General features: G+C 39.7%; 1 protein-coding gene across 1 annotated transcript in view; it reads right to left on the bottom strand.

Moving 5' to 3' along the window:
• Positions 1-2,500: 2,500 nt before the first annotated feature.
• The window catches only part of COMMD4 (COMM domain containing 4), a 40,408-nt gene continuing 22,623 nt past the window's right edge, over positions 2,501-20,285 (bottom strand). The window contains exons 7-8 of the mRNA XM_053717400.1: positions 4,264-4,434; positions 2,501-3,253 (exon numbers count right to left, since the gene is read on the bottom strand). Of these exons, the coding sequence (XP_053573375.1) occupies positions 3,213-3,253; positions 4,264-4,434 (212 nt within the window). The 3' untranslated portion in view covers positions 2,501-3,212. The remainder of the gene's footprint in view (positions 3,254-4,263; positions 4,435-20,285) is intronic.

Here is a 20,285-nt window from a genome sequence, read left to right as displayed (position 1 = left end):
CAGGGTTCTTTCAACCATCTAAATCGATCATAAGATATGGTGTAAATATCTTCATTGGTGTGAATCCAAGGGTTACTCATGGAGTAAAGTCAGGATTCCTAGGATATTATCTTTTCTCCAAAAAGGATTGGAGAAGGGATTGTCAGCTAGTTCCTTAAAGGGACAGATTTCTGCTCTGTCTATTCTTTTGCACAAGCATCTGGCGGATGTTCCAGACGTTCAGGCGTTTTGTCAGGCTTTAGTTAGAATCAAGCCTGTGTTTAAACCTGTTGCTCCGCCATGGAGTTTAAATTTAGTTCTTAAAGTTTTTCAAGGGGTTCCGTTTGAACCTCTGCATTCCATAGATATCAAGCTTTTATCTTGGAAAGTTCTGTTTTGGTAGCTATCTCTTCGGCTCGAAGTTTCAGAGTTATCTGCCTTACAGTGTGATTCCCCTTATCTGATCTTCCATGCAGATAAGGTAGTTTTGCGTACCAAACCTGGGTTTCTTCCTAAGGTGGTATCTAATAAGAATATCAATCAGGAGATCGTTGTTCCGTCACTGTGTCCTAATCCTTCTTCAAAGAAGGAACGTCTATTACACAATCTTGACGTGGTTCGTGCTTTAAAGTTTTATTTACAAGCTACTAAAGATTTTTGTCAAACATCTGCATTGTTTGTTGTCTACTCTGGACAGAGGAGATGCCAAAAGGCTTCAGCAACTTCTCTTTCTTTTTGGCTAAGAAGTATAATCCACTTAGCTTGTGAGACTGCTGGCCAGCAGCCTCCTGAAAGAATTACAGCTCATTCCACTAGAGCGGTGGCTTCCACATGGGCTTTTAAAAATGAGGCTTCTGTTGAACAGATTTGTAAGGCGGCGACTTGGTCTTCGCTTCATACTTTTTCTAAATTCTACAAATTTGATACTTTTGCTTCTTCGGAGGCTATTTTTGGGAGAAAGGTCTTACAGGCAGTGGTGCCTTCCGTTTAAGCGCCTGCCTTGTCCCTCCCTTCATCCGTGTCCTATAGCTTTGGTATTGGTATCCCACAAGTAATTGATGAATCTGTGGACTGGATACACCTTACAAGAGAAAACAAAATTTATGCTTACCTGATAAATTTATTTCTCTTGTGGTGTATCCAGTCCACGGCCCGCCCTGTCATTTTAAGGCAGGTGTTTTTTATTTTTAAACTACAGTCACCACTGCACCCTATAGTTTCTCCTTTCTCTTGCTTGTCTTCGGTCGAATGACTGGTAGTGGCAGTTAGGGAAGGAGCTATATAGACAGCTCTGCTGTGGGTGATCCTCTTGCAGCTTCCTGTTGGGAAGAATATCTCACAAGTAATGGATGAATCCGTGGACTGGATACACCACAAGAGAAATAAATTTATCAGGTAAGCATAAATTTTGTTTTTTTTATATTTTTTTACCTTTTTTCTGTAGTGTAGATTCCCCCCCCAAAGACCCACCCCCACCACCTCCCAGATCCCTTATATCTTTTAGATTCCCAATTCCCATCCCCTTTCTCCCACTTAATATAACATTTTCCATAGTGTAGTGGTTCCCACCGCTCCCGCCTGTGCACGCACCCACCCGTTGCCCCCGGTGCGGGCCCCTGGCGATCCCGCCCCCTTCTTCATGCTAGATCCCATAGATGTCCGATGCAGAGGGGGCCACAGAGTGTCTCTCTCTGCATCGGATGGCTAAGTATTGTTATTGCAGGATGCCTCAATATCGAGGCATCACTGCAATAACAGGAAATATCGCTTCCACCGCTTTCAAAGACCGACGACGTACGGTCGTTAACTGTATGTTTTTGGAGGACGTACCCCATACGTCATCGGTTGTTAAGGGGTTAAATATCAATATTTTAATGTGATAGTTAAAGGGACGTGAAACCCCCCAAAAAAATCAGGATTCCGATAGAGAATACAATTTTAAATAACTTTCTAATTTACTTCTTTTATCTAATCTGTTTTATTCTCTTGATATCATTTATTGAAGGAGCAGCAATGCACTAATGGTTTCTAACTGAACACATGGGTGAGACAATCACAATCGGTATATATATATGCAGCGACCAATCAACAGCTAGAACCTAGGTTCTTTGCTGCTCCTAAACTTGCCTAGATAAACCATTCAGCAAAGGATAACAAGAGAAGGAAGCAAATTAAATAATAGAAGTAAATTGGAAAGTTGTTTGAAATTGTATTCTCTATCTGAATCATAAAATAAATATTTTGGGTTTTATGTCCCTTTAAGGATGATCCTTTTAAATATGGCTTCATTTTACATTGCCCTTACCAAATCCTGTGCAACATTTTTAGAATTTATTTGTTCTTTTGGTATCTTTATTTGAAAAGCAAGAATGTAAGCTTAATATTCGTACCATTTGTGATAGAGCACCTGGGTAGCGCTTGCTGATTAAAAATGTTTAAAATTGCATGCTCTATCTTAATCATGAAAATTTAATTTTGACTAGACTGTAACTTTAAATAGGCATAATAAAAAATAAAAAAAACCTTTGCAATGATATTTTATTATTTGTTTTGCCTCCTTTATCAGTAATTTAAAAACAGAGAAAGGCCAGAGTGTATTCCATGGAATGCAGAACCCGGACATGCTGCACATTTATTGGTTTATCACTGGCTTCAGCCAAGAAAGTAAAATAAATATTAAAGTGTTTTTTTCAAAGGATGCCTGGAAATCAATGCATATTATAAATGCTTTTAAAACATTTATAATGTAGTGAATCCTTTGGAATTCATAACTAAAAAAAATTTTTTTTTATTCTGAACACATAAAATAGTGCAATACATTCTTATCTTCTATACACAATTTGCCAGTTTAGTATATAATTCTTAGGTAACTATACAAGATAAATAGTTGTATCATCCTTGCTGCTCAGATTTATGGGGGGGGTTACTGAAATAAGTGTATATCTATAGGAAACAAGATGAACTTATTCACTAAAGGCAAATTAAACACGGGTTGGCACAATTCTTGCCATTTCCATTAAACAAATCTCTAGCTTGCGCTGCTGTTGTGACACATTTTTCTGCACGTGGCATCACATGCTCATGAAACTGGTAATGCTGGGATGTTCATTATGAATTATTTAGACACCATAGTTGTCTACAAGCTGAAGCACAGCAGAGTTTATTAAACACGAGACCGTGTGCCTAGGTGTTGGTAACATAGCGGTCTCAGACTTGCACTGCACCAATCTGTCTCAGTTGAGGGAGTTCATCATTTCTAGAGCCTGCTTTAACTCTGTAATGAGAAGAAAAAATGTTACTTAGCTTATTAGAAACAGTACCTAAGTTCTCTTTAATGTACAAGCAAAACACAGTTTAGTTTAACCCCTACACAGTGATTGTCCTCCTTAAAGTGATAGTAAACACAGTATTGGTAAAATAGTGCAATACAATCTGTGTAATGTGCAAATTCCAATAAGTATTTTAAAACCCAGCATTATAAAGTTATTTAATTGCAAAACTCACATCAATAATGGTGAAGCAGGTGGTACAGCCAATTCCAAGCGGCACCACACATTACATACTGTAGCTCCCTAATGAAGCGCACTCCAAAGCCTTTGCAGGAAGGAGCTAAATGAGGCTTTTACACAGGCTTAGGAGAGCTGCAACAGAGCTAAGGAGAGGGTGGTACAGCTCCCGATTTGCTGTACTGCCACAGAGAGAAAAGCTGGCAGCTGCAATTTTTATTTGAGTTTTCCAATTATATTAAAGGACCAGTCAACACTGTAGATTTGCATAATCAACAAATGCAAGATAACAAGACAATGCAATAGCACTTAGTCTGAACTTCAAATGAGTAGTAGATTTTTTCCTGACAATTTTAAAAGTTATGTCTTTTTCCACTCCCCCTGTACCATGTGACAGCCATCAGCCAATCACAAATGCATACATGTACCATGTGACAGCAATCAGCCATTCACAAATGCATACACACTTATTCTTGCACATGCTCAGTATTTGCTGGTTACTCAAAAAGTTTAAATATAAAAAGACAATGCATGTTTTGTTAATGGAAGTAAATTAGAAAGTTGTTTAAAATTGCATGCTCTATCTGAATAATGAAATTTTAATTTTGATTGAGTGTCCCTTTAACTTCTTTTATAATGTGACCTTTTAAAACACACTAAGCTTATTGTGCACATTACATACATTTAATTGCACTATTTATCTAGTACTGTGTTTACTATCACTTTACTCTATAATACACACCTATATGCCCTTGTATAAAACACTGACTTCCCTCACCTGTCAGCAATACTCTTAGTTTGGTGGCAGACAAAGTAACAGCGAGAGGCCTTGAACTGTTGGGATCAGTCATGTTCAGATTGAGATGCACGAGAGGCTCGTTCACATGTTGAATAATACTGGAACTCAGTGTTTGGTCTATACGCCAGCTCAGCGAGGATACACGGTTTACTGTATGGATAGAAAAATACACAAATGGACATCAGTTCAAAAAACAAACTCTAAAGAAAAGAGGAAGCCCTGTTTAAATAATATTTTGTACATATGACATTATGTATAAATGATCATAAATAAACCATTAATAATTATTTTCAGAAGAAATGTCAATATACAGTTAAAAGATAACAACTGTACAAAATACAGAGCTGTGTTTATCCTCTTGGTTACATTTCCTTGCAATAAATCAATATGAATATGTATATTTTTTATGTGAATAACAAGTTAAACCATGGGAGGAGAAGAAATATATAGGGGGCGCCCTTGGCAAACTACAAAATGTTAACAATGCTAAACACAGCGATGTATATATTAAAACTTAAATAGAAAATATGGTTGGTGTGAACAGATCAAATCAAAACATACATATAAAAAAAGAGTTAGACATAAAATAATAATATAATAAAAAATGTATAATAATGTAAAGTCCCAAGTGACCAGACACGATGATGTCACACAGGTATGGATGATAATGAGGGTCAAGGCAGCTTTCTGTAAAAGGATCAATCTCCAGATCCTGGATCATATATCTGTAGACAAAATAAGAGGACAGAAGTGCCACATGGCCCAATATTGTATGATAAGGTATGTAAGATAATAGCAGTGTAATAACACACTCACATTTGGTGAGACACCCCTAATGGTGTAGAAGATACGGCCTGGGATCAATACAGTCACCCAGCAGTCTAATCTCCAATGACTGGTCAGCAATCTGTAGATGGTAAAACAGATACAGCGCCAATATGGCCTAGTATTGTCAGAACAATGTTGCAGTATATGGTGATAAATATACTCACATTTGGTGAAGCACCTCCCTTGGTGCACTAGAGGCAAGCTGGGATCAAACAGTATAATTGGTTTGGCTAGAAAAGCAAGTGTTTTTTACTCATTGTTTTAAGCCTGATGAAACATCCACTAGTTGGATGAGAAACGCGTAGCTAGCATTTTATATTTTAATAGAGTAAGTTGTTATACTTACCACTTGCTGCCAGACCTCTTTATTAGCCACTGAATTATTTTTGGATTGCTGGCAGTTCCTGCCTAACCCGGTATCAGTCTATTGAGTGTTTGATCTCAGCTTGCCTCTAGTGCACCAAGGGAGGTGCTTCACCAAATGTGAGTATATTTATCACTATATACTGCAACATTGTTCTGACAATACTAGGCCATATTGGCGCTGTATCTGTTTTACCATCTACAGATTGCTGACCAGTCATTGGAGATTAGTCTGCTGGGTGACTGTATTGATCCCAGGCCGTATCTTCTACACCATTAGGGGTGTCTCACCAAATGTGAGTGTGTTATTACACTGCTATTATCTTACATACCTTATCATACAATATTGGGCCATGTGGCGCTTCTGTCCTCTTATTTTGTCTACAGATATATGATCCAGGATCTGGACCTTGATCCTTTTACAGAAAGCTGCCTTGCTTCATTAAGCTTAACATATAAGTGACTCAAATAATCTTCTCTCCACTCCTCTCTACTTGCTGGTGGGGTCAGGCCATCCAAGTGTTCTCTGTCAGGAAGCTGTAGAGGTTTAGAATACATTTTGCCCAACTCATTTTTTATACAAGAGAAATGCCTCCTTATCACAGTGCTATTTACAAACCTGAATTCTATCCAATTACTGCTGCTCCATAAATAACTCCACAGAATTGAGCACAATGTTATCTATATGGCACTGCCAGGCTGTGAAAATCTGACAGACTGCACTGAGATAAGAGGAGGCCAGCAGAGGGTTAGAAACAGTCAGAAATTTAGAGGTTTATAGGTTATAAAGTATATTGATATAACAATGTTGGTTGAAAGCTGTGGAATGGGTAGTAAAGGCGTTATCTATCTTTTTAAACAATAAAAAAAAAATCAAGTAGACTGTGCCTTTAAATAGTAATAATAGTAATTCTATTATCTAATTTGTTTATTCTCTTGGTATCCTTTGTTGAATATGATACCTAAGTAGGGTCAGGAGCTGATGTTTGTTGGCTGCACATAAATGCTGCATGTCACTGGCTCATCCAAAGCGTTCAGCCAGCTCCCAGTAGTGCATTGCTGCTTCTTCAACAAAGTATACCAGAAGAATGAAACAAATTTGATAATAGAAATAAATTAAAAAGTTGTTTAACCCCTTAGTGACCAGACCATTTTTCAATTTTCTTACCGTTAAAGACCAGGGCTGTTTTTACATTTCTGCTGTGTTTGTGTTTAGCTGTAATTTTCAGCTTACTCATTTACTATTATTTTCCCACCATTAAATGGACTTTCTAAAGATACCATTATTTTCATCATATCATATAATTTACTATATTTTTTTTAATAAAATATGATGAAAAAAACAACACACATTTTTTCTAAATTTGACCCCAAAATCCACATCTACAACCACCAAAAGACACCCATGCTAAATAGTTTCTAAATTTTGTACTGAGTTTAGAAATACCCAATGTTTACTTGTTCTTTGCAAGTTATAGGGCAATAAATACAAGTAGCACTTTTCTATTTCCAAAACTTTTTTTTTCTCAAAATTATAGAGTTACATTGGGACACTGATATCTGTCAGGAATCCCTGAATACCCTTCATATGTGTGTATATATATATATATATATATATATATATATATATATATATATATATATATATATATATATATATATATATATAGAGAGAGAGAGAGAGAGAGAGAGAGAGAGAGAGAGACTTCGATTTAGTGCACTCTCACTGGCCAACCCAGACACAGACCAGGGTGCTTAACGGAATGAACAATCTGAATAGGAATAAGCACTCACTGGATTTCAAAACAACAAATATTTATTCGGCAGTGACGTTTCGGGGAAGGGGTGAATGCCCCGAAACGTCACTGCCGAATAAATATTTGTTGTTTTGAAATCCAGTGAGTGCTTATTCCTATTCAGATTATATATATATATATATATATTTTAAACAGCTTTATTGTATATAAGTCAATTTTTACATAAGCAATGAGACGCAGCTCCCAAGATACAGATTACAACAATAGCTGTTAAGTTTTGTGGATAACAGTGGTTGTGCGCGAAGCACTTCAAAATTAAACAACAGTGTTCGTCCCCTGGGCAATGTCTAGGTTAATCTGAAATGGGTCCGATTGAAAGTTGTGTTGCCTAAAGGGGAAGCCCACTGAAACACTTTCATTAAATATCCAATAGTTTATATGAAATAACAAAGAGTAGATAACGGATATCAAAGAAACTATATGTCCCGGTCCGCCGGCGCCCCGATCATCAACATCCAGCCTGATTATAAAAATATTAATTCCCTTAATCAGTCATAAGTGGTTCCTGAACTGCGAATACACCTATTATTTATTTATGTTGAATGTAGTTGGACCAAAGTTGCGAGAACTCTGCATAATAATCTATTTTATCTTGTTTAAGGTAATAGTATTCTTCTAGCTCAATAGTGTCTGTTACTTTTTGCTTCCACATACCTATAGTTGGTGTTTCCCTATTCCTCCAATTAGAATTTTTGCACTATTAGTCAGAATGCTGAATAGGTGTAAGTATGGTTTGTATTTTATGGACGAGGGGGGTTTGTGTAAGAGCCATATCAAGGGGTCGAGTGGTAGCAATATATCTAAAATGGATTCCACCTCCGAAATCACGTATCTCCAGAAAGTCTGGACGCTGTTGCACCACCACCACATATGCGCTGTATCGCTATTTACATGGCCGCAACGCCAACATTTATTACTTTGAGTGCAAAATAAACGGTGCAGTTTTTTCGGGGTGAGGTACCATCTATGAAGTAACTTAAAGTTAACCTCTAGAATAGAGGATGAAATTGAGGATCTCATTGTGGCTTGAAATATTGTTTTACTCGTATGAGGCAGTATTATGACATCCAAGAAAGCTGCCGCTCCAGTTCGACGCTGGCTGAAGACGCCACCGGCAGTTACAGGGGGAAGGCAATAGGTGTGAAGCCACAGAGGGTGCGAGCCGAAAATGCGGCCGGTTCCGCCGCAGGGAAAACAACTGAAAAAAGGCAATCAGCTGCACTAGCGGTGCGATAAGTATATAAAAAAAACCTAAATTTATTGATATGCTTTAAAAACAAGGTACAGGCAGGCTAAGCAGACTGGACATCCTAACATGTTTCGTGCCAATCACGGCACTTAATCATAGGACTAATGTTCATGGTATGGCCACTTCCTTTTAAAGGAGCCATACCCAATAGCAGGCTAAGTACAAATTTAAAAAGACAGTACACCAAAACCAATACACTAAAGGTAAGAGAAGGAAAGAGTGAGGGAAAGAAAACATTGGATATGAGACCACACCAGCACAGCATCCAAAAAAACATTTTTATATTTGTAGCAGGACAATCCATTTAGAATTATTAATCCTGCATTATCAATGAATAATTAAATTTATCCAAGTGCATTTAAAACAATTGGTTCTCTTTTAGATTGCTAAAAGAGCTCTCCGCTATATATATATATTTACCCCAGGTAATACTTGCATTAGCATGCATCTAATTAATTGCATGAATACACTCCTATTTGTATCCTGACTAATGTGTTACTGATCTAAAACCGTAGGGAAGCGAAGGACAACACGGTCAGGGCCTTAAACTTAATACACTACGCCAAGCTTGAAAATATTCCATCAGACCTTTTATCTACGGACGCAGAAAAGGCCTTTGACCGTGTTGCCTGGGACTATACACAAGCCACACTAGTCATATCGGCCTAGGGACAAAGATCCTCACTAGGATCTTCGCACTGTATTCCTATCCTGCAGCAAGAATTTTAGTAAATGGTACACTCTCCTCCCCTTTCGCCATCTCCAACGGAACACGTCAGGGATGCCCACTGTCCCCACTCCTCTTCGCATGTGTTATCGAAACACTAGCAGTAAAAATTAGGTAGAACCCCAAATAACTGGACTCAATATAGGAAACCAGAAATATGTCCTGTCATTGTTCGCAGATGACATCCTTTTCTCACTCACTAATCCCGAGAACTCAATCCCCTCACTTATTGGACGAATTTAACACTTTTCAAATCCTATCCAACTTTGTCGTTAATATGTCCAAATCTGAAATACTAAATATAAACATGACCGGCCCATCATTACTTTCCACACAAAATGTAACTCCATTCACTTGGTGCTCCTCCTCTTTAAAATATTTAGGACTGTACCTCACCCCTTCATTAGATGACATATTCCGACTAAACTATATTCCCATCAAGCACACAATCATACGAGATTTGTCATCATGGGGATCTAAAAAACTATCATGGTTGGGACGTATCGACACCATCAAAATGAATGTTTTCCCACGTATACTATATCTCCTACAAACTTTGCCAATTCCCCTACCTAAGGCGTTTATCCCTTCAATGCAAAAAGCATTTAGCGATTTTATCTGGCGCAGGAAACCACCCAGAATAAGTAAACAAATAATGCAAACATCCAAAATACAAGGTGGACTGGGGGTACCGAACCTTGCAGCCTATCGCCAAGCCATCTTACTACAGAGGCTAGTAGACTGGAACATTCACCATGGTCATAAAAGATGGGTCACATTAGAACATTCTATAATGGGAAAACCACATCTGGAAAGGTTGAGCTGGGGTAACCCGACATTAATCAAAACCTCTAGAACGAATAACCCAATGATTCAAGAGAACTATCAGAACTGGGAGTACACCATTAACACGACACACAACATCTCATCAATCCCCTCACCCCTGACTGAAAACGGAGACTTCACAGTGAGACCCTTCTTCACCCATATGACAGTAGATACCCCTAATAGGGATTTCACGGTACATACGCTAACAGACAACGAGTCTCTGCTCTCTCAAGTGGACTTGGTTTCTAAGGGACACGACTGTTTCACTAACTGGTTCACCTACAAACGATACATTTCATCACTAAACACTCAGGCTATGAAAATATGGTCAGGCCCCTGACCAATTTTGAATTTCTCTGCACCCAGAGCCCCCGTCTAAGACCCACTTTATCCACAATATACAAGATTCTAACCCATACCCCCCGAAAGCTACATTCCCCCATATATAGAGAGCTGGGAAAGGGATCTGGGTGTCATAATACTGCTGAAAAAGGCAATCAGCTGCACTAGCGGTGCGATAAGTGTTAAATTCGTCCAATAAGTGGGGGGATTGAGTTCTCGGGATTAGTGAGTGAGAAAAGGATGTCATCTGCGAACAATGACAGGACATATTTCTGGTTTCCTATATTGAGTCCAGTTATTTGGGGGTTCTACCTAATTTTTACTGCTAGTGTTTCGATAACACATGCGAAGAGGAGTGGGGACAGTGGGCATCCCTGACGTGTTCCGTTGGAGATGGCGAAAGGGGAGGAGAGTGTACCATTTACTAAAATTCTTGCTGTAGGATAGGAATACAGTGAGAAGATCCTAGTGAGGATCTTTGTCCCTAGGCCCATATGGACTAGTGTGGCTCGCATATAGTTCCAGGCAACACGGTCAAAGGCCTTTTCTGCGTCCGTAGATAAAAGGACTGATGGAATATTTTCAAGCTTGGCGTAGTGTATTAAGTTTAAGGCCCTGACCGTGTTGTCCTTCGCTTCCCTACCCGGTACAAAACCAACTTGGTCAAGGTGAATTATGTCCGGGAGAATTGCATTTAGTCTGTGGGCTAAGATTCTTGCGTATAGTTTAATGTCGGGATTTAGTAACGAAATGGGTCGGTAATTATTGGGGAGGTCTTGCGATTTATTGGGTTTAGGGATTAATATTATATGGGCTTCTAATGCTCTGGCAGGAAAAGATTCATATTCATCTATAGATTGAAAGTAGCATAACGTGTGGGCTTAAAATGTCTTGGAATGTGGTATAATACTTATGGGTGTAGCCGTCGGGTCCCGGTGCTTTCCCGGTGGGTAGGTTTTTTAGAGCCAGTTTTAGTTCAGGTAGCGAAATAGGGTTTTCTAGTTGCTCTTTCTGTAATTCAGTGATAGATGGTAAGTTAAGTTTTCCCAAGTATTCCTCTATTAATTGTGTTCTAAGTGTGGCGTGATGGGGAGCGCCATCGTCCAAATTACGGATATTGTATAGTTTTTGAAAGAAAGATTTAAAGGTATGTGCTATATCTTTTGTGGAGGACTGAAGGTGGCCTCTGCAATTTCTGATGTTCATAATATATTTTTTGTGCACTTTCTGCTTAAGATATCTAGCCAGGAGTCTACCTGACTTGTTTCTGCCTTCGTAATATTTTTGTTGAGCACTTAGGGCTTGTCTTTTGTGCGTCTTGTCGAGATGCGAAGCTAGGGTTTGTTTTAGTGATGTAATTTCGTCAAACAGGTGTTTATCTGTTGGTGAAGCCTTGTGTTGGGTTTCTAATCGCTGTATGTCTGAGATTAGTGAAATAGTTAGTTCTCTTTTAATTTTATTTTGTTGAGCCTTAATGACTATCAGTTCTCCTCTTAAAAACTTTTGTGGGCTTCCCATAGTATGTGTGCTTCAGTGTCGGATTGTACATTGTGTTCGAAGTATTCTGTTTCCCTGTGTATATCTTGTGGGGGTAAGAATAAAAGGTGTAATCCCTTAATTGGGGGTGTAAAGTTCTCCATACATCCTTCGCCACAATATTTTTAAGTGAAGATTTAATTTTAGAGATTCGGGATGTCGGGGTGGAGGAGTGCTGAGAAGAGCAATCCAGTTCGGGTTCTAGTGCTATGTTCAGGTCCCCACACATAATAAGTGTTCCCTTCTGGTGTTCTAGGATTAAGTTAGAGATTTTTTTCACAAAGGAGTGTTGTGCTGTGTTTGGGGCGTATAATGATACCAGGGTTACTGGTCTCCCATAGAGAAGGCCTACTAAGATTAAATATCTCCCCTCTCTATCTCTAATAGTTTGAAGTGCGGTGAAGGGTATTGTTTTTTTGATTAGGATCCCCACTCCGTTTTTTTTGTTTTGATGGGGCGAGGCCCAATAGCAAGTACCGTATGTGCATGTAAATGTGTTAGGTTCTCTTCCTTTGCGGAAGTGGGTCTCCTGCAAAAATACAAGATCTGCTCTATGTTTATGTAAATCTTTTGAGGCAGTGGTTCTCTTACTAGGTATGTTCAGTCCTTTTGTGTTAACGGAATAGATGCTAATGTCGTTACTGATTTGGGAATACAATCTTTGGTTAACCATTATCTTTATGGTGGATGTGAAAACTATATTGTGTGTGAGTTAACAGTTCTATGAGGGTTCTAGTATAAATATGAATCGTGGCGCAGGACGGACCAGGAGCAATCTTACTTAACACTATCCTAAAATCACAGTGTGTTTCTAACAATATTAAACATGTGAAATACTGTAACATAAAGAACAATAACCAGAAAAAATGATATTGCAGACATTTACAATCTGCTAACAATGGAGGGGTAGCATATCTCGTTACCCACTCATACTCCTATAATTAAAACGTGGGGGGCGACGGATTATCTTTACTAGGTTCTAAGCCCAGTCTATCCAGTGATATGAGGGTGGAGGTCCTGTGTTGGGAATGAAGAAGGTTATGCTCTAGTTGTAGTCCACTAGCGCTATTTTAAGGACTGTTTACTGTAGTCTATATATTAGTCCGCTGTAAAATCTATACTTTAATTCTATTTGGCGAACATATAAACTGTGTTTTTATTGTGGGTTCTACAAATGCGGCCATGTTCTATTCATTTTCTCACAATAGGCGGGTAAGAAGGTTAGGTAGACATGAGTCAGCAAAGTGGTGTCATGAGTTTTGATTTAATAAGACAGCTGGGAGCACCCAACATTTTCTCCTGTCTGTCATTTTGTGTATGGATAGGGGCTGCAGCACTGGGGTGCGTGGTAGAGTGATGTGCCCTCCACAACCTATCATGGAGGTGTGAAGTTACATTGAAGACAAGAGGGGGGTATTAGGAGACATGGGAAAGCAGAATCAATGCAACACACACACAACAATACAACAGCTTTGCTATCCTCCGCTCCCCAACACCATCCCGCCCACCAGGCAATCCAAAGCGGCTGCCCAGCTTTCTAAATAACATTGTTATGGTGTGCTCGGCTGTGTCAGGGAGAGGGGAACGAGCCCCCAACTCCATTGCGAATGTGTAACAGCGAAAAGTCTAAAAGAAAGCAAAAACACAACAACAACAACAACACTGTACTCGGTTTCCTAGAGAATTAAACATTGGTGCACTCTATTAACAGTTTAACTGACGTTTTGCATATCAATTAACAGACATATTTAATACTTATCAGGCTCCAGAAGTGAGAGTTCTCTTTTCTTTTTATATTCGTCCTGGTAGCCATGCAACACCAGGTCGCCTTGTTGAAGGTGCTGAGATACCAGTTCAAGGTGGTGGTGACTTGGCATCAGTAGGTTAACTGACATCTCGTGTCTCAACTGACAGTCATTTGGTGTGCTTATCAAGTTATAGGGATGGAAAGTTTCTGTTCTTTTCATACTCTTCCCAATAGTTGTGCAGCACCAAATCTTTCTGTAGAAGGTACTAAGGTGTCAGGTCAAGGCGGGGGAGTGCCCGGTTTTTTCCTTTTGTTGACTAGTGTCCATTGTGATGTTTGAGGTTTGGGTGCAATATCTTCGCCGTGGGTGGGCTGTTCTTTTGGTCCTGGTGTCGGCTGTGGGAAAGGGATATTGAGACCCCTTGAAAACTGTTCCAGATCATCCGGTTCCTTATAGATGTGAGTTTTACCGTCTTGTTGGACTATAAGGCTGAAGGGGAAGCCCCAACGGTATCTCACCTTCCTCTCCTGTAGGACCTGTGTAATGAATCAGATTTCTCTGCGGTCTCTCAATTGTGGTAGGCGAAAGGTCAGGATAGATTTGAATGCTATAGGTCTGGAATCTGATCTCACGCTGCATTCTAACCTGCTTCCAATATTGCTTCCTTGTCCAAATAGCTTGCAAACTTGATAATAATATCCCTAGGTGGTTTGGGAGGTGCTGGGATAGGTCTCAGCGCTCTGTGCGCTCGTTCCATGGAAGATTCTGTCAGCTTCAGAGAAGGGATAATGTATTCAAATAGTTGAAGCAAATAGGATATCAGGGAGTCTTAAGTTGCCTCTTCCGGAACCCCTCTTATTCTCAAGTTACTCCTTCGGCTCCTATTGTCAAGGTCCTCAATTTTAAGTTGAAGTGACTGAATCATAGTTTCCTGTAGCACCATTTGGTGGTTGGAGTCTGATACCATGGTGTTCAAAGTGTCCTGTCCCTCTTCCAGACATTCAATCCTTGATCCCAATTCGTTAATATTTTTCTTAAGTGAGGACATCTCTGTTTTGATAAACAATTTCAAATCTGCCAGGTCTGACTTAGATGGCAGTTGAGACATGGTTGTCTGGATTTGTTTAAATTGTTGAGCATACAGGGAGTCTGGTTGTTCCTGTGTGTGCTGCACATCTGGTAGTAATAAGTCTTTTACGTTGTCAGTCACCTCACTGTCCTGTTTTTGGAAAAAGGAATTCATGGTGGCATTAGATGCAGCGGTCGCCTTCTTGTCCGTTTTAGGTTTCTGCCTAGATGCCATTATGTTCGTTGTGCAGTCAGTGTAATAAAGCAGGTTGTGGGTATACTGGATCACTGAGATGCATGAGTGCGTGATGTGCAGTGTGATCACTTCCCTTCACAATATGCAATTGTTTTCTGAGCAGTTCTTCTGCTAAGTAACCCGGTTTACACAGTTTAAGCCACTTATAGATTAAATAAAAAGTTCCCAGGCTAGTTCGTCAGCCGCTTATTTCACAGGTTATCGTTTGGGGTATCACTTACTATTAATTAGATGACAGGTCTTTCTCCCAGCCGTAACCGATCATAATTGCGACTGCCATGTATCCACTTTTATTTGCAACTGCGTATGCCACGTGGAGGCCGCAATGGCGATATGTGCCGCTCCTATATAATGTTCCAGTAGCCTCCGGGAGCCCTATCTGGATCGCCTCAGTCTCCGAGAGCCAAGATCAGGTTACCTCAGTGTTTAAGAGATGCAGCTGTGAAGCCGCGGTCACCCAACTGACTATGATCGGCTCTGCGTTAAGCACATGGGTAGCGTGTGGAGCTGCTCTGAAATCACCGCATTTCTGGGTCTGTCAGTGCGGTCTGTTAGTGTTCGTCCTCTCTCTGCGATTAACGGATGATCAGCTGTACATCCTGGGGGTCTGTAAGGTATTTTGCCCCTGATTTATATCCTTGTGGAGTTGATGGTAGGAGATATGCCACGGAGCAACTCTAAAGTGCGGCCATGTTCCTGCGCGGCTACGCTCCGCCCCCCCCCCACATGTGTATATATATTTTTTTAATAGACAACCCAAAGTATTGATCTGGGCCCATTTTGGTATATTTCATGCTACCATTTCACCGTCAAATGCGATCAAATAAAAAAAAAACATAATTTATGCTTACCTGATAAATTTATTTCTCTTGTGATGTATCGAGTCCACGGATTCATCCATACTTGTGGGATATTCTCCTTCCCTACAGGAAGTGGCAAAGAGAGCACCCACAGCAGAGCTGTCTATATAGCTCCTCCCTTAGCTCCACCCCCCAGTCATTCGACCGAAGGCTAGGAAGAAAAAAATAGAAACTATAGGGTGCAGTGGTGGCTGAAGTTTTTTAAATAAAAATATACTGCCTGTCTTAAATAAACAGGGCGGGCCGTGGACTCGATACATCACAAGAGAAATAAATTTATCAGGTAAGCATAAATTATGTTTTCTCTTGTAAGATGTATCGAGTCCCCGGATTCATCCATACTTGTGGGATACCAATAGCAAAGCTTTAGGACACGGATGAAGGGAGGGACAAGACAGGTACCTTAAACGGAAGGCACCACTGCTTGTAGAACCTTTTCTCCCAAAAATAGCCTCCGAAGAAGCAAAAGTATCGAATTTGTAAAATTTGGAAAAAGTATGAAGCGAAGACCAAGTTGCCGCCTTACAAATCTGTTCAACAGAAGCCTCATTTTTAAAAGCCCATGTGGAAGCCACTGCTCTAGTAGAATAAGCAGTAATTCTTTCAGGAGGCTGCTGGCCAGCAGTTTCATAAGCCAAACGGATGATGCTTTTCAGCCAAAAGGAAAGAGAGGTAGCCGTAGCCTTTTGACCTTTCCGTTTACCAGAATAAACAACAAACAATGAAGATGTTTGACGGAAATCTTTAGTTGCTTGTAAGTAGAACTTTAAAGCACGAACCACATCAAGATTGTGCAACAGACGTTCCTTCTTTGATGAAGGATTAGGACACAGTGAAGGAACAACAAGCTCCTGATTGATATTCCTATTAGAAACAACCTTAGGAAGAAACCCAGGTTTGGTACGCAAAACCACCTTATCTGCATGGAAAACAAGGTAAGGTGAATCACACTGTAAAGCAGATAACTCAGAAACTCTTCGAGCCGAAGAGATAGCTACTAAAAACAAAACTTTCCAAGATAGAAGCTTAATATCTATGGAATGCATAGGTTCAAACGGAACCCCTTGAAGAACTTTAAGAACTAAGTTTAGGCTCCATGGCGGAGCAACAGGTTTAAATACAGGCTTCACCACACTCACTCTGCCCTTCCTAGTACTTAGAGTAGGCAAAGAGAATGACTGGGGGGTGGAGCTAAGGGAGGAGCTATATAGACAGCTCTGCTGTGGGTGCTCTCTTTGCCACTTTCTGTAGGGAAGGAGAATATCCCACAAGTATGGATGAATCCGTGGACTTGATACATCTTACAAGAGAAAATTGTTTAATTGTTTACAAACTTTAGGTTTCTCACTGAAATGATTTACAAACAGCTTGTGCAATTATGGCACAAATAGTTGTAAATGCTTCTCTGGGATCCCCTTTGTTCAGAAATAGACATACAGTATATGGCTTTGGCATTGCTTTTTGGTAATTAGAAGGCCGCTAAATGATGCTGCACACCACACTGCCCAGCAGTGAAGGGGTTAATTAGGTAGCTTGTAGGGTTAATTTTAGCTTTAGTGTAGAGATCAGCCTCCCACCTGACACATCCTGATCCCTTTTAAACAGTTTTTTCTTGAATATTTTTTTTATATTTATTTTCTGCAATATAGAATCCCCCCTTACCCCACAACTTCCCTGATCTCCCCCAAACAGCTCTCTAACCCTCCCCCCTCTACCTATTAGCCACCATGTTAGGTACTGGCAGCTGTCTGCCAGTACCCAGTTTCTTATATATTTATTTAGCAGTTTCTTTATATTTTTTTGTATATATATATATATATATATATATATATATATATATATATATATATATATATATATATATATATATATATAAAAATTCTGTAGATGCCCCCCTCATTCCCCTCCCCCCTCCCAGATACCTTTCCTGAAACACATATCCCCCCTCTCTCTCCTTTCAACTCACTAAAACAATTAGAAATGCAGTAGCTTACTACTTACTGTTGTCTAGTCTCAAGACTTAAATAGCATTAGAAATGTGGAGGACATACAGAGAGTGGCCCTCTTTGCATCGGTTGCTTAGCAGGGGGTATTGCACGATGCCTCAATATCGAGGCATCGCTGCAATACCCTGAAAGCGTCTGGAAGCGATCACAATAGTTTCCAACACTTAAAACCCCTGAGGACGTGCCAGGCACGTCCTTGATCGTTAACAACCGTTTTTTGTAGGACGTGCCTGTAACACTGTTTCATAACCCTTTGACATACATTAAAAAGATATAGATTTTGACAGCAGATGCATGGACCGAAGAATAAAGGCTCATTAAATATACCCATATTAGGAATACACAACATACATCTACTCTAAAAACTAATCTAAAGGGTGGTAAATATGATCATGAGTAAGGCACACAAAGTTGTAACAAACAAGACAGAGGGATTTCTTAAAGGGACATTATACACCAAAATTATTATAGGCTATTTAAATAAAGCATTAGGTGTAGGTAACATTTGCATTTGACATGCATTACCTATTTTGCAGCTAACTCTCCTAAAAATGGGATAAACCATGCAGGGTGTTTCACAGAATATGTATACCTAAGTACTATACTCTAATCACTGAGCTATAGTTTTCTCTTCACTCCCTAACTAACTGCCTACAGCAGGATGTCACTAACTGACATGCCTGGCTCACTAAAGCTGCTTTAAAAGGGACATGAAACCCAAACATTTTCTTTCATGATTCAGATAGAGAATACAATTTTAAACATATTTCTAATTTACTTCTATTATCTAATTTATTTCATTCTCTTGGTATCATTTGTTGAAAAAGCAGCAATGCACTAATGGTTTCTAACTGAACACATGGGTGAGCCAATCACAATTTATATATATATATATATGCAGCTACCAATCAACAGCTAGAACCTAGGTTCTCTGCTGCTCCTGAGCTTGCCTATATAAACCTTTCAGCAGAGTTTAAAGGATAACAAGAGAAGGAAGCAAATTAAATAATAGAAGTAAATTGGAAAATTGTTTAAAATTGTATTAACTATCTGAATCATGAAAAAAATGTTGGGTTTCATGTCCCTTTAAGTTATGAGGTCTGCTGAGAAATTGTTTTATTTGTAAAGGAACCTATTTCACTGAGAAGTGTACTTAGGTATGCATGATCAGTGAAACACCCTGCATGGTTTATCCCATTTTTAGGAGAGTTTGCTGCAAAATAGGTAATGCATGTCAATTGCAAATTTTATCCACACCAAATGTTTTATTTAAATAGCCTATAATAATTTTGGTGTATAATGCCCCTTTAAGGAACTCCCGGAAACTTCTGTATGTCCTCCACATTTCTAATGCTATTCAAGTCTTGAGACTAGAAAACAGTAAGTAGTAAGCTACTGTCTCTAAACTGCATTTCTAATCGTTTTAGTAAAACTAATCAGAAAATGTTCCCCACTTCAGACCCAAATATGTGTCATTATAATACAAATAAGTATAAGGTTGTTTTCCACAATAAAGTTGGAAATACCACAATCTTAGTTCCTACTATCAGTCTCCAAGGGGAGGAGCGTTTTGCATTCCTACACAGTTACACAAACAACACTAGGCTAAGGAGGGGGAAGCAGGGGCGGGGGGTCTCAGCTGACAGCTTTCCTGAAAGCAGATTTCGCACACAGAAAAAGGCAATTCACATTAACCTTTTCCAGGCTGAGAACACAATACCACATCTGCCGGGTAGCCAATCCAGGTATCAACTACTCCACATGATTGTATCATGACACCTCCCCTTTTAAAATGGTGGAAATAGGGGGTCAGCCCACGCTGATCCCCTATGTCAACCTAAATCCTAGTCTTTCCTCGTTCATAAGACCAGATCTGCCCTTTCTGCACACTTTCTGCATTCATTTGCCCACTGTAACAGTTAGCATTAGCTGACACAATTTCCCTCGTGGAGGACATTTCCTTGCAAGATATCACACACTCGCTCTCACTCATAAAGGGATCTAGCACCCCCTCAGGGTAACTCACTAGGGGACTAAGAGAAATTCTTGCTATGCTTAGGCCAGATACTCCACTGTTCACACCTACCCCAATATGTTCTGTAGGAGTAGCAGGTTCATGAATCACTGCAGCTACATCTCCCTCCCCCTCTTCTTCACATCTGCCATCCCTGTAGGGGAGGTTCACAGACACACCCAGGGTCCCATCTTGTCTTACTCTCTGTAACAGGGCAAGGGGTACTCTGGTCCCTACATCATCCATGCTATAAAATCTTTGTATATGCAAACTGGTTTCAGGGACAGACTGACACATACCTGTCACCTGTTCTCCTTTGCAGCTGTATAACTGACGTCCCTCACTACGGGTGCATTTTA

The sequence above is a fragment of the Bombina bombina genome, chromosome 6 (assembly GCF_027579735.1).
Source record: "Bombina bombina isolate aBomBom1 chromosome 6, aBomBom1.pri, whole genome shotgun sequence".
NCBI lineage: Eukaryota > Metazoa > Chordata > Amphibia > Anura > Bombinatoridae > Bombina > Bombina bombina.
Note: the sequence above shows the minus strand (reverse complement) of the source record. Positions and strands in the feature narration are given on the sequence as shown.